Source organism: Python bivittatus, unplaced genomic scaffold (genome assembly GCF_059951505.1).
Source record: "Python bivittatus isolate LINGU-HERP-01145 unplaced genomic scaffold, Pbiv_v1 ctg000590_np1212, whole genome shotgun sequence".
Taxonomy (NCBI): domain Eukaryota; kingdom Metazoa; phylum Chordata; class Lepidosauria; order Squamata; family Pythonidae; genus Python; species Python bivittatus.
Window position 1 is genome coordinate 19164357 of NW_028277086.1, and position 15824 is coordinate 19180180.

At 37.9% G+C, this 15824-nt stretch overlaps 1 protein-coding gene across 8 annotated transcripts in view; it reads right to left on the reverse strand.

Annotated features, from left to right (window-relative positions):
- OXR1 (oxidation resistance 1) overlaps nucleotides 1-15824 on the reverse strand; it is a 270118-nt gene that overhangs the window by 45072 nt on the left and 209222 nt on the right. For 7 of the 8 annotated variants that reach the window (XM_088149046.1, XM_088149045.1, XM_088149047.1 and 4 more), the window contains 2 exons: nucleotides 8376-8458; nucleotides 342-449 (listed from right to left, as the gene is read on the reverse strand). In XM_088149046.1, the coding sequence (XP_088005172.1) occupies nucleotides 342-449; nucleotides 8376-8458 (191 nt within the window). Of the gene's footprint in view, nucleotides 1-341; nucleotides 450-8375; nucleotides 8459-14106; nucleotides 14131-15824 lie in introns of those variants that run through there. The other variant, XM_088149043.1, reaches the window with a different exon arrangement.

Consider the following 15824-nt stretch of genomic DNA (forward strand, 5'->3'; position numbering starts at 1 on the left):
CAAATTTTTATCATGTGACCATAGGGATGCTGCAATGGTCCTAAGTGCAAGGACCGGTCATAAGTCACTTTTTTCAACACCATAACTTCAAATGGTCATTAAACGAATGGTCATAAGTTGAGAACTACCTGTATTTTGGCACCCAGCCAAAATTGAAATTTTAATGCCAATTCATTCATGTCAGGAAGGTCCTGAATTACCCCCCAATATTTTACATTTCTCCTCCATGACACAAGTTAGCCCTAGCCAATGGAAGGACTACATAAAATGCTAGATAAACTATTAATTAGTCTTCATCTACCTCTACTTCTACTATACTTATCTTGTTTAATAGATAATACCTGTCCAGGAACAACTGCTCTGGAAAAGAGCTTGTTTAACTGCACCAATTCATTAGGAGTAGTATCAAACTTCAAGGCCACAGTATTCAAAGAATCTCTTGATTCAACCTGTTTAGAGAACATAAATTTATTAAGTGATATATGGAGTAAAGTCTTCTTTAAATTCAGGCCTGCACCTCACTAGGTAGGGATTGAAATAGACTAAAACAAGAATTCAGTTGCTTCTGGAGTTGAACACATTCCAAAAATAAAAAGACCAACATACAGTGATACCTCGGGATACGAACGCCTCTGCTTGCGAATTTTTCGGGTTATGACCAGCTCTGGCCCCAAAATTTTACCTCGGTTTGCGAACTCCGCCTCGGGGTACGAGCCATTTTCCGCCCGTGCCACGTGGTCCGCGGCCATTTTCTGCCCGTGCCACGTGGTCCGCGGCCATTTTTCCGCCCGTGCCACGTGGTCCGCGGCTGTTTTTCCGGCCCTGCCGCGTGGTCCGCGGCCGTTTCCGCGCCGGGCCGTTTTCGCGCCGGGCCGCGCCGGGCCGTTTTCGCGCCGCGCCGGGCCGTTTTCACGCCGCGCTGCACCTGGCCATTTTCGCGCCGCACCATGCCGCGCCCGGCCGCTTTCCGTGTGGTCCATGGACGCCAGAACGGATTAACGGTAATTACATTGAACCTTATGGGAAATTGCCTCGGGTTGCGACCAAATTCGGGCGGAGGGCGGAACGGATTAACCGGATTTACATTGAACCCTATGGGGAAATTTGCCTCGGGGTGCGACCAAATTCAGAGGGCGGAACGGATTAACCGGATTTACATTGAACCCTATGGGGAAATTTCCTTCGGGTTACGACCAACTCGGGATACGCCCAGAGTCACGGAACGGATTAAGTTCGTATCCCGAGGTACCACTGTACCAGTATTTGAGATGCCTAAAATCTTATTTGCACCAACCTAAGAGTGTTTGACTTACCTAAGAACCAATCCTAATAGCTTGTTTTAAAAAATAATTTCTTCTAAAAACTAATCAGCTGCATGCAGCTTTCTTAAATCATGGTGAATTTTAAATACTGTATTCTTATATGACTTAATTATAGCACTAATGCCCACTGGAAATGAAAAGCTGATTTTCCAATTTGACACACGGATTATTACCACAAAATGGGGATTATCTGGTTTTCTGAAGAAAGAAAGGTAAAGGGAATAGGACAAACCCCTAACCATTATAAAATGAGGCAAATTTAGGATTCAAATAAAACTTTACCCTCAACCAGCAATACCAGTTCATCAATTATTAAATAGAATTTAATAATTTATCACTTCTATTGGCAACTCCATGTCCAAAACTCTACAAATTATTTCTCTAATTTATTTCTAATAAAAAGTCAAAATAACGTGTTGTTGTTTTTTAATGTGCACAAAGATTTTTAATGGATTCAGCATAAACTATGAAGAAGCTCAAGGTCAACGTCTATAAGCCAAACAGATATCAAAACTTTTGAACCATTTGCTGACTCACTGAGACCCTAACATTTTCTTATTTTAAGCCTCAGTCAAACCTTTTAAGAATTAATGATGTGAACAGTGGTCAACATGGTGCTGAAACCAGAGATCAGTCTGAAACAAGGGAATCCTGCTTGGAACTGCTGCCTCAGTTATAATACTTTGAGTAATTTTGGTCAGTTCCTTCAACCTAATATATAACAGAATTCATGTGGGAAAACAAAAAAGAACATAGAACTTGCCTGGGGAGAAAGGAAGAGATATAAAATATGCAGTAATAAATATCAAATGGATGTCTGTTAACTACTCTTAATAGAAAGCAATCATGATATACAAATTTCAGATTTTTAGTTGCCTGATAGCGAAAAGCATTTACATCCATGTATATCCCACCCTTTAACAAACATACAGAAGGATCCTCATGATTTCTTAATGGCTTGACATGTCAGATGTCACTGAATTATTAGTCTTAATGAAATATTAATTCTAGCTATACTATTAGGGTTTTTTTTTATTGTAAACAAGCAACTTGGTTTTTTTTATTTATCTTGCTTATAACATACTAGTTCTTTAATTAAAAATAAGCAGCAAAAATGCCTTAATACTACTATCCAAAAATGCACTTGTCACAATCAGAGGGAACTGAAATGCCTTTAGTTATTGCTAGCATATATTTTTTCTTATCAGTATCATTAAAGCACTGATATTACCTTAATGAACTTTTACTTTGGACTAACTGCAGTCTACACTTTTTGTATTTAAAAATGAGTATTTTAAATTAGTAAGAGACCATTTGGGTCATTTTTAATACCTATCTTTTTTAACCATGTTTACAGAATAGGGTATGCAATCACCCTAAAATAATTAGAGCATCATAAAGTCCAATAAATAAAATAATTGGTACAGATTTAATTTATTGAAAAATAATATGCCTACATGATAGGAAATATATAGCTAGTATACATCATCTAGTCTCCAAGTATAATCACCTTTGTGTCTGCCTCTAAAATTATTTCCCCACTCCCTCACCCCTAAAGTAAACCTAGTTTAAATAAAGGATAACTTTATTTTGCTGTTTCATACAAAGTATCTGCCAGAGTTTAAACTTCACCCAAAGTTCTAAAAAATAATTCATACACAGAGTCTTTTTGTACTTTTCCAACTGCTAACTTTAAATTGATTTTTAAACTGACAACCTGTTAGTGAAACAGGGAACAGTATACAGAAGTCCTCATTTAACAGCCATTCATTCAGTGACCATTCGAAGTTACAATGGCGCTGAACTAAGGACCCTTCTTTTGTGCCAATGCAGCCAGGGCTGTCTTTTGTGCACCAGTGAAAGGAGCCAGGCATGTGAAAGAAGGCCCCAGCTACATTGGCACAAAAGAAGGACCCTTCAAGCCAAGTCCTTCTTTCACAAAAGAAACCCGTAGGCAGGGCACGAACAGAATCCGGGGGGGGCACAAGAGAAGCCCTGGCTGCACTAGTGCAAAAGACGACTCCGGCTGGTACAATGACGCATGGTGTAGCGGGTGCGACAGTGGTAGGCAGGGCTGGGCACTGGGGGAAGCTGGCAGGAGTGGGTACATGGGTAGCCAAAAGGGCAGAGATGGGGGGCAGATAGGCGGGGGCATTCAAGAGGAGGCACTCTCTTATCTTACTGAGGCTCAGGGCTAGGCGGAACCAAGCCAGGAATGGCTTGGATTGCGGGGGGAAGTCTTTGCCTAATGACTGGTGGGATTCAGTTAACAACGGCAATGGGGACTGCCAGGACTGCCATCACTAAATGCAATCATGTGATGTTGCACTTTATGATGGATACATACACGATCACACATACCCACAAACTTAAGCTTTTCATAACTATACCCTTTCTTTCCTACAAGATGTCAAGGAGGCTTCCATTCAATTCTTAGGAAGCTTCCCACCTAGGAAATTTTTAGAATCAGAGTTGTTTTGTTTCAGCCCTCATAACATTCAAGCTATTTGACCTTGCCGCAAGATACGATGACTTTCATTTGAAGGAAATCAGCAGGAATGTATTTCCCTATTTCTCTATCAACAAAGATTAACCTTTAAGGTGATAATTTCATGCCAAACATAGACCTGATGCTAAAATGAAATGGTTCACGATAATTTGCCTCCACCATGTGTACCTTAAGCTACCCAGATACAATCTTCTCATCTAACATGTCATATTGCTGGATCAACTGTGTGGTTGAAGACACTGAAAAATGGTAGTTCACCTCCTTATATTAAGATTGTTTCCAAGAAGTGAAACTATAGAATTATTTTCAACCTCATGGAAGCTGTGAGGCATCAGAGTGCCTATTCACAATATACTTGAAGCCACTGGGAAACATCATCAGGATGGCACCCAGCTCTATTTCTCCCTGTCATTTGTATCAAGTAAGGTTCTACAAGCAGAAGATTAATTCTGAGTAGAAAAAAGATAATACATTTAAACTGAATTTCAGCAAAATTGAGGCTTAATATGTAGATTGTTCTAGCTCTGGAAATTAACCTGACAGCTTGCTCTAAAAGGAATTATATACCCCTAAAGGGGCAACATTATTTAAAGCACCTACAAAAAGAATTACAGACCATTTTGCATTTTTAATGTACTCACCTTGAAATCTGCAAGCTTTGTACAATGATACAAATTACTTAAATAAATATTTCATATTTGTATCAACTAAACGTTACCATATTCACTGAAAAGAGTTTGACCACTGGAAACCATGGTTATATTTATCTTCTACTATGATAAATCAAAAGCACACAGTATACAAAACAACTCAGTTGTGGACCCTACCAGTCAAAGAATTTAGGCTGGCGGGGTCTAGGAAGAGGGCCTTTTCTGCCATGGCCCCCGCCCTGTGGAACAACGTACCACCTGAGATATGGTCTGTCCCCACTCTTATGGCCTTCTGGAAGAGTGTGAAATCTTGGCTCTGCCAGATGGCCTGGAGGGGCCCGCATTGTTGGAATTGGCTGGTGGGATAATTGATTCTGCTCCCCCCGTCATCTTGAATTGTATATAGTCTTTTATATAGAATCATTTTTTAGCTAATTTAATACGGATATTTTTACTGTTTTTATTGTTTGGGATTTTAATTGTGAGCTGCCCAGAGACACCCTCTGGGGGAGATGGGCGGCATACAACTTTAAGAAATAAATAAATAATAAATAAAACTCCATGAACAAGATGTCAAGGGTACTCCTTGATCCACTTTGTCAATGGAGAATCAAGTACCATTGATCCTGAAAGAGCTGTATTTGTTACCTGATCATTTCTAAGCCAAATTCAAAGTTCTGTTGCTCTACAAATTCCTAAATGACAAAGTTGAGTACCTGAATGTTCTATGAGTTGTCTCACATTTTCAGATGGGCCAGGGAAGAATAAACATTTATCTTCTTGTCACACCATTATGGGCAACATATATAATGATACCACAAGATAGATCCTTTTTTTTTAATTATTGAAACCTGGTCAAGATTCAATTAATTACCGAGGTATTATGAGTACCAACAACTATTGCAGTGAATATGGCTGGATAATCTGTTGAGTGTTCATTATGTTTATATTAATTAAAATTTGTATTGTGGATTATTTTTAATACTGTTAATGAACTCCAAAATATACTTACTGAAAATATATGAATAGAAATAAAAAGTGAATAAATTTCCAACATTGTAAGCTTTCCACAGATAAAGCCATATAACAGAATTTAGGCACATTTGAGTAGTTATATATCTGTAACTTCTACAATATTTTTATGAGCCACTGAAATTCAAACTCACATGGAAGGAGGAATGCAATCTGTTTTGTATTTTATACTCAGTATTTTTTTTTACAACACATTGAAAATCCTGGTCCTTTACTATATCCTATGATTTCTTACATTAATGAATAGTGGAGTAAAAGCCTAGCATTTTTTTTCACAGACCTTCAACAAAAGTAAAAACAGAAAATAGGATAGACTGCAAGTCTGATCACTGCTCAGGTTTCTAAGTACCAGAATACTAATAGGTCTTACTTTTTATAAGCAATTAGAATTGTGATTAGCAATCACTTAAAGCAGTTCATCAAGTTAATCACAATGCTTATCACAGGAAATATATTTCTATTTTTGGAGTGAACAAGCCAGAATTTTTCAGGATTAGATGGATACATTGTTATGACAGCCTGTCCCCTACAGCATTTTTTCCAAAAAATCTTTTCCCCTCCTCTAAGATTTTCAAATAAAATTTTCCAAAGGAAAATATTGTGCATAATTTAATTGAAAACAAAGATTTCCAAGTACAGTGGTACCTCGGGTTATGAATGCCTCTGTTAACGAACTTTTCGGGTTACGACCAGCTCCGGCCGCAAAAATTTACCTCGGTTTGTGAACTCCACCTCGGGGTATGAACAGGATACGCTGCCATTTTCCCTCCCGTGACATGGTCCGCGGCCATTTTTCCGCCCGACACATGGTCCGCGGCCATTTTCCGCCCGACATGTGGTCCGCGGCCATTTTTCCGCCCGACACATGGTCCGCGGCCATTTTTCCGCCCCTGACACGTGGTCCGCGGCCATTTTCCGCCCCTGACACGTGGTCGTAGGGAGGAGGACTCTCCCTCCAAGCAATAGCCGCCTCCCTGTCCTCCACGCCAGAACGGATTAATGGTAATTACATTGAACCTTATGGGGAAATTTCCTTTGGGTTGCGACCAATTCGGGGTGCGACCAGAGTCACAGAACGAATTAAGTTCGTAACCCGAGGTTCCACTGTACTATACTTATTTATCAGGGAGGATTTCCAAGAAGTTAACCTTATACACTAACAGGTTTTTTCATTAGAAGAAATAAGCATATGGAAATAATCTTTTTCCATTTTTATATTTCCAAATGTATATTAATGATCTGTCTTGGGAATAAAACAGGCAAGAAATCCAAACAAAGCAGGTCACAAATATGTAGCAAAGATGAGGAAAGATAAAATAGTCTATCAAAAGGTATTAAATAAGCAACCTAAAGTCCTAATGCACTACGTAATAATGATAGTTATTGGATATTCTAAGATAGAAGTGGAAGAACTAAATGAAACATTTCCAGTCTCTTTAATATCCTGTTATTCACAGGGTTAATACAAGCACTTTAAGACCAATGAAGCTGGCAATAATTAAAGTCAGGGAGACTTAGCATCATCATTTTCAATTGCCTGCAAAAGAAATTAGAGACCATTTTGTATGTGTGCACCCTGAAAACTAAGTTTGGTACAATGATACAAATTACTTAGATAAATATTTTACATTTGTATCAACTAAACATTTCCATATTTACTGAAAGGAGTTTGACTACTAGAAACCATGGCTATGTTTTTCTTCTACTGCAATAAACCAAAACCTCAATATACTGCAGAACAACTCCATGAACAAGCTTATTATCTGATCATAACTTTATTAACACATTAATAAGTGTTATATTATACATACACACACATTATATACTTACTGTGAAATTGTCGCAAAGGCTCTGTTTGTGTAGTTTAATACAAGTCATTCAAAGCTATTTTGTTAGAAATGCAGAAGCATGAGAGCTGACATCAGTCTCTATCAGACTGTTTATACAAGTAATTCATTTAAAGTGAAAGAACAAATTCACTTCCTAATTACATTTTATGGTTATATACTCATCAGTATCTCTGAAATCCAGCAATGGAAAGCAAGGAGGCAATGGAACTTTAGAGCAGTCAGTCCTCTGTTAAAATTGTTACAAAAATATCCACAGTATGTACACAGGAATTGAATCCTAATCTTTTTACTAAGTTTTGAGCCTGTTTCATTTCAAACAAACCATTTTTACTTAAAAATGAAAACACTGAATTGATTTACAGTGGTCCAATTTAAAAACTCTGTTATCTAGAAAGCATAACTATATAGGCATTATGTAATAAAATATTTCCTAACTCAGAATTCAGTTTCCCTTAGTAACCAGAAATTTGAAACACTGACTATAGCTCTGCTTAAGGGTCATTTAAAGAACATACAGACTTAACATTCAGCTACTGATGGTAAAAAACAGGACCGTTCCCTTAAGTAATAATAGATCAGTGAAAGTTATCAGAAGAGCACAAGAATATTTGCACACCGCACTGGTAAAATGGACAAGTTATACCAATCTACATTCAGTGGATTATTAACAATATTAAAAGCATTAGAGGCAATAAGGGACTTCCTAAATCTGATCTCTCCTGAAAGTAAAATAAGACATAAGTTTAAAGCCACTTTATTTTGACCTACAGTTATTATATAACATCCATAGGAAGACTAGAAAGGTTAACACTGCCTCTCCAGAATGACTTCACAACATTCTTGAAAAGATTCAAAACAGTATTCATCAATCCCATTAACATGATCAGCTGCCTGCTAAACTGAACAAGCAAAAGGCAATCATATACACCATGCTTCCTTAAATAGCATTCTGAAAATATCAGGGTCTTTAATACATGTATCTTGAAAATTATGTACCCAAGCAGCAACTTACGATATATTCTATAGTCCCTTTTGGCTTTTGAAACGACATGCGTCTCCCATCTTTCTTGTCTATAGTCTTCTTCTGGCCACTATCTGAAAGAAATTGAGGCAAAGCATGCATTACATTCATCTTTCTCGTCTCATGATTGTCACACACTGCTGACTACAGCATCACACAGACATCAAATTAATCAGTTACACAGCTTTTATTCCTGTGATTCTATGCTCAGCCTAGGACAACTACCCTTCACAACAGACTTCATTCCTCTGCTTTGCACTAAAAATTTAATATGCTTTAGTGTTTAGAAATGCCTTAGCTTTATCAATACCTGCAAGCCTTCCAAAATATTAAATCAAAAGAAACTAAATGAAAGTTTTTTTTTAATTGTAGGGTAAGGTTATAACAGTTCTCTAACATTTAATTAGATTTTCATTACATATAACCTGCCCTTTCATCTGCAGTAAATTTGGATCAGTTTCAGAGATTAATCCTTAATTTAAGTTACAGTTTTTCAAACATAGCTATATAGCATGAGACTTTAAAACACTTTAATGGCAAGCATGACTATGCTATTTTTTGTTTTCTGTTGTTTTCTTGTTTTTAAATGTTTAACAATTTGTTTAACAATCTGTAAACCACTCAGAGTTGCTGGGAATAAGGCGGCATATAAACTTATTTTTATTATTATTGAATTGCAGCAAAACTGTAATAGTTTAAGAACATCCTCTTCATATATGCAATACAATGTTCCATTAAGGATCACCATTTTGACCTGTGAACTCTGCTCAGAAATTCACCCTTTCTTACTGATCAAAAATTAAGCACTATTCTTTATTTGACTAAGTCTTTTTCTTCAATTTATTCCTTGACCTTATAAGGAACTAAATCCCAGAATAACTTTAAATAATGCAATGGAGTTTTATACACAGTGCACAGAGAGATTTAAAAAAGAAGGGGAAAAAAAGAGTCTAACCTTTTTTTTATATTTGATCCTCAATTCAGAAGATAATTAATTTTAGATATGGAAATGACCATGCTTAAAAAATTGGAGGGGGTTAAAGCTGATCAAAAAACATAATAAAGGTATTTGTTTTGATTTGGAGTGGGTGAATTAGAGAAAACAGATATAGTCTCTAAGATGTACAAATAAGACAACTGAGATAGGATGAGGTCGTCCTGCTTGTTCTCAGTACCAGTTACTGCTGTAAGAAGGTAGAGTCCATTGGATCCTTTGCAATGCATTGCAGGCCAAGCCAAGGTTTAAAATGATAATTCAGGAGCACTGATCTAGGATATCAGCTGAGCTGCAATTCTTAGGACCAATCCATCTCGTTATATTTTTATTATCATGATTAAGAATATAAATTCATTGATTGATTGATTACGTGCTATTGAGTTGGTGTCAATTCTTAGTGATCACAAAAAAAGACCTGGATGATCTGTCCTCAACCTGGCTCTTCATGTTTTCCAGCAGTACACTTATCACAACTGTAAACAAATTCATCCACCTTGCTGGGCATCATCCTCTTCTTCTGTTTCTTTCCACCTTTCCCAGCATCATGGACTTCTCAAAGAAGCTAGGTCTCAACATCATGTGTCCAAAGTATGCTAAAATCAGCCTGGATCATTTGTACATCAGGTGAGAACTCTGGATTGATCTGTTCTATGATCAATTTGTTTCTGGCTATGTATAGTATTCTCAGGAATCCTCTCTGACACAGTCCAACTTCTGCTTCCATAGAATGTGACATCCTGCCCTCAGCCCCTACTATGTCGGATGCCACAGGGGGTTGGTGCTTTCTCCACTCCTATTCAACATCTACATGAGGCCGCTGGTGAGTTCATCCATCTCCATAGGGGGAGATATCATCAGTATGCTGATAATTACCAATTATACATCTCTGCCCCTGGCAAATTAAGCAATGTGTGGATGTCTTATCCCTGTGCCTGGAGACTGTGATGGTCTGGATGGGGAATAACAGGCTTTACCTGAACCCTGGCAAGACTGAATGACTTTGGGTTTGGGAGCTTGCCAGTCCTAGGAGTATGCCATATTTGGTGCTGGATGGGGTTGCACTGCCCCAAATAGACCCTGTACACAATCTGGGGGTTCTCCTAGGCTTGAAGAGAGGTGGCAGTCATGGCTAGGAGGGCTTTGCTCAATTTCATATTCTGCCAGTTGTGCCCGGTCCTAGATCAAGGGGCTCTACTCATGGTCACTCATGCCCTAGTCACCTCCTGATTGGACTACTGTAATGCACTCTACATGGTGCTGCCCTTGAAGAGTATCTGGAAGCTTCAGCTGGTGCCAAATTCAGCAGTTATGTGTGTTTCTAGAAGAATACACATTGCACCTCTGCTCCGCGAGCTGCACTGGTACCAGCCTCTCCCTACATCTGGCCGTCCTACCAGGTCCAGCAGAAAGGGCATGCTATCGGTCCCGTCGGCTAGGGAGCTACATTTGGCAGGTCTAGCAATGGGCCTTTTCTGCTATGGCACCCACTTTATGGAATATCCTCCCCCTGAAGTGAGATTGGTATCATCCCTTTTGACTTTCCAGAAGCCCTTCAAAACCTGGTTGTGCCATCAGGCCTGGGGGCTCCTGGGGACGGGTGAAATATTGAGGTGGCTCCACTGTAATTAACATCTGCCCTTCGCCCAATATTTTTTTCTCTTTTAGTTTTGTGTTTTTCATAGTTTTAAAGTTTTTAATAATAGTAATAATAATCGTTTTGTATATATTGTTTTTTAGCTCTGTTGTAAGCCACCCAGAGTTACTTGTTGTGAGGTGGGCAGCCATATAAATTTGATGAATAAATAAATAACTAAAATCCATTACTATTTATCCATTGGCATCTTTTAGGATATCAATTTAACAACGGAACTTCTGTTTGGAGATCTTTTAGAAAACATTATTTGTGTCTTCATCTGTGTTCCCATTTTCAATGCCTTTGCAGATGTTGTTGTAATACAATACTATACAAGATGAAATATTACCAACACAACTATGATCAGTTCCTCCAAAATTGTTAACAGGCTGAGGCAAACTTGATAGACAATCATTTAAAAACCCCTTCTACTTACTAGATCTATGAATTTAGGGACCTTTGACTTCATCCACTTCAGCAAAGTTAGACTGCACGGAGATTCAAGCTGAAATGTGAGACTGAGTATGCCTTCAGTATTAAATGCACATACTGTACTTTACATATTTTGAATAAAGGATTTTTTTAAAAAATTATCCTCATCAATTTGAAACTAAACTTCATAATTTGGGCATATGGAGTTCCTATGTTTCAAAAATTAATCATATAATCTACTATGATTCTGAAGTATTACATTGTATTTGTATAATGTGAAAATTTCTTATCTAATTTTTGACATTTTTTCACAACTGATAAGAAAAATCTATGGGCAGGAGCCACATAACCGCTCAGGCTTATATAGGCAGCTTGCACTACACGGCTTGAAAAAAAAAAGTGTTTTCTTGCAACAGGTGACTCACAATCAAATCAAGCTGTTTTTGAAACTCACATAATTTCAAAATGATTTGATTTGTAGTGGGAGCACTATAAAGAGAAAACAAATTAAACCCAGAGTGAAGCTCCTGTAGATTAATGGAACTTGTTTCACAGGTGTTAGATTCTTTTTTATACTACCAACGTGCTTATATATCTTGAGAATTAAATCCACACTATGTTAGGAAATGCAAACATGAAATAAATAAGCACAATTTGATACAAACTAAAGCATTAGCACAGAATGTATTGTGGAATACAAGAGCTCCATATCTTGCATTTCATTTTCTACTATCACTTGCTTAATAACAACGTCATAGTGTAAATCACAATTTAGATTCAAAGGACATTATAAAACCAGCATTTTTATAATTATTATAGTTTTTGACCAGCATAATATCACTGTCACAGGAAAAAAAATAAAATTTAGAATACTGGCCCTTCATGGCATAGGGCCTGGTTATCTGAAGGACCACCCATCTCCAATAATTTCTGCCCACTTGGTACATTCAGGCAGAGTGGGTGTGCTCCAGGTCCCTCAATTAAACACTGTTACCTTGCAGGACAGAGGAAGCTGCCTCTGTCCTCTGGAACAGCACCCCCCCACCACCACTTGGGGTTCTGGAAGGCCCCTAAGATCTGGTTATGTCCCCAGGCCCGGGGGGGGGGGCTGTCATGCTTTTATTGGTATGCTTCTTTTTAGTCCAGACTGCCATGTGTTGTTTCATGTTTTTTAATATGTTTTTAATTATATATTTGGATACTGTAAGCCACCCAGAGTCTTCTGGAGTAGGCAGCCATAATAAAAATAAGAATATGAATAATATATAAAAGAAATTTCAAATTAGAAACTATTTAAAATAAGTTATAACCATCAATATTCTAACTAAAAACCAAATTTTAGTAATAGTGATACAAGTAAAATGAATTTCAGTATCTATATACCAACAAATTAGATCTTGTTGCTGCACAAAACTGCCAATGCTACATGTTAGAATTATTATCAAAAAGTTAAAGAAACATATAAAGTTGGTGTGAGTGACTTGACACTTTTAATTACATCACATTCATTTAATTTTTCAGACCACTACAGAAGCAGGCCAATTAAAAAGAGCTGTTGCTCCAAAATCTCTAACATTGTTTTTCTTCTACAAATAATGACATGGCTCAATTCAAATAATGGATTAGGAAGACAGATTCATATGTTAAGTATCCCCTCACTTATCTTTCCCATTATTTTTTCACACGCTCAGTTTTAAAAATAATCAAACATCCTTATAACATCCAAACCTAGATAACTGCTGTCTGTTTAAACTATGGCTAGAAACAATACAGGATCTGAAACTATAATTTGATAATCTCCCTAACCATGCAACTAAAAACAACAACAAACCTTCTATGTTTGTTCATCACACAATACTGCAGTTAGTTAAAAAATCAAGATTGCCATTCCTATCCTGTCATGTTAAAAAGGAAATGGGTTGCATGCAGTTGAATCCTATCCTAGGCCATTCTCATAGCAAGAAACTGGTTTCTAAGATATGTAAACTAAGCCATAATCTAAGCATAGTTATGCTAGATATGAATTTTGAAAAAATGGAACACTCACTCCACATATACAAATTACCGTAATACAGGTAGTGCTCGAGTTATGACTGCAATTGGGACCAGGATTGCTGTCGCTAAATGATGCAGTCGTAAAGCATGGCATCACGTGACCATATTGATTTGTGATGGCAATCCAGGCAGTCCTGGTTATCATCATATTCCAACAAGTGTGGGTCATTAAACAGAAAATGGAGGGAGTCCTGGGTAAGGAGTGCGGGGGCACTACAGGGGGATGGGGGAGTCCCTCCACATGAGTCTGGGGAGATTGTGGTCGGTGCAGTGCAAACTCAGAAAGGCCAGGGAAAGAGGGCGCGGGGTGCGTGTGTGCAAGTGCAGGGAGGCCCAGGAAAGAGGGCACAGGGTACATGCATGTGTGTGATCACAGGGAGGCCATGGAAAGGGTGTGGGGTACGTGCGTGTGCAATTGTAAGGAGGCCAAGGAAAGAGGGTTCAGGTGATCACAGGCAGACCGTGGAAAGAGCGCATGGGATACATGTGTATGTGTGTGCAAGTGCAGGGAGGCCGGGGAAAGAGGGTGTGAGGGGTATGTGAGCGAAGGGGGGAAGAAGGGCACGGTGTGTGCAAGTGAAGAAAGGCTGGCAGGGGAGACTTACCCGACTTGTAACCTTTGTTGCCGGCTTCCCACTGACTTTGCTTGGGGGAAGCTGGCAGGGAAGGGCACAAATGGCTATCACATGTCTGTGGGACGCCGTAACTGGCTGTAAGTGTGAGCTGGTTGCCAGGCACCTGAATTTTGTTCATGTGACCACAGGGGTGCTGCAACAGTGGGAACTTCAGGGACCAGTCATAAGTCCCTTCATTCAGCACCATCGTAACTTCAAACGGTCGCTGAACGAATGGTCATAACTCAAGGGCTACCTGTATGTTTTTGAAAAAGGATTTAAAAAGCAAATGAAAAATTAATATAACATTAGATTTACTTTCAAATAGCTGGATAATTCTAAACTCTACAAAATGAATTGCTCTCACAGATATATCAACTACTTCACTTCAATATTATTCTTATTCAATCCTAAAACATACTAACAGTACATAGCAGAAAATCGTCATGGAGATTCTACCCTAATGTAAAAAACTAAGAAGCTGGATTCAATAATACATGCACATTTTATATTATGTAATTTACTACCACTCACTTGGAAGAGCCTTGTTAACTTTTACCATACTAATACTGTTGTTTAAAAATAAATAAATAAATATTTCCAAAAGCTACTGAACTACAGATTCAAGAGAACCTTCAAAATGACACTGCTCTGCACAAAGAAATAAAGTTTTCTATTCAGACATGGCTGTAGCTGCACAGAATGTTACTAAAGGCAAACACAGAAATAGACAATAAATGGCTCATAAGGAAAAACATGAATACAACTACTTTAATTCAAAACAGAAAAAAGGAGAAAATAAGGAAGTTCTAGACCCACATATTGGTGACATCCTTGCTTCACTGCCCCACTGCCATATCTCCTCTAGTTTCGCCAATCAAAGCAAACTGTTCCAAAACCAACAGCCTGTCCCAATTTACAACCTAGGTTTAAAGTTTCTACTCACCCTACACCATAGCTTAACCATGAGCCACGGTAGGTTGCTTTACACAATGCTAAACTATAGTCCACCGGTTACAAACTACAGTCTGGTTGTTAGGCTTCCTGTCATGGTGCCTGCCCTCTGCTATACAGCAGTATTTCCTCAAAGATCCATATGACTTCCACCCTGATGATATTTTGTAAGGCAGTGAAAACTTGGATATTTGCCCAGGCCTTGGGTCAAGATGATAGATAAGTTCCTGTAAGATTTTGTTTGGCATTCTATTTTATATGCATGTTCTGGACATATCATTTATCTCTATTATTCTGGTGTTTATTATGTATAGTGCCCAGCCATGTGAAATCAGGCATTTTTTAAAACTTATATATGTAAGTAATAAATTATAATGAATGCATTCACACATCATGGTAAATGTAAACCAAACAAACCAGATTATGTTTTTAAATTTTTAATGTTTTTATTTTTATTGTTTTTTTAAGTTTCTTATTTTTCTGGTTATTTTGTTGCATTGTTTTGTGTTTTTAACTTTGTACACCACTTGGAGTCACACACGTAAGATGGGCAGCTATTAAATTTATCAAATAAATACACCATATTTTGAGCTAATGTGATGTATAAACTGCGCTAAGCGGAACAAGGCTATTATGGCTTGTTTTAAAAAGCATGTTTAAATAAACTAAGATGTGATGTGTGAATCCAGATACTATTCAGTGGAATTCAAAGAGAAAAGGTTATACATATAGGTTATATACTCACTTTCCCTTTC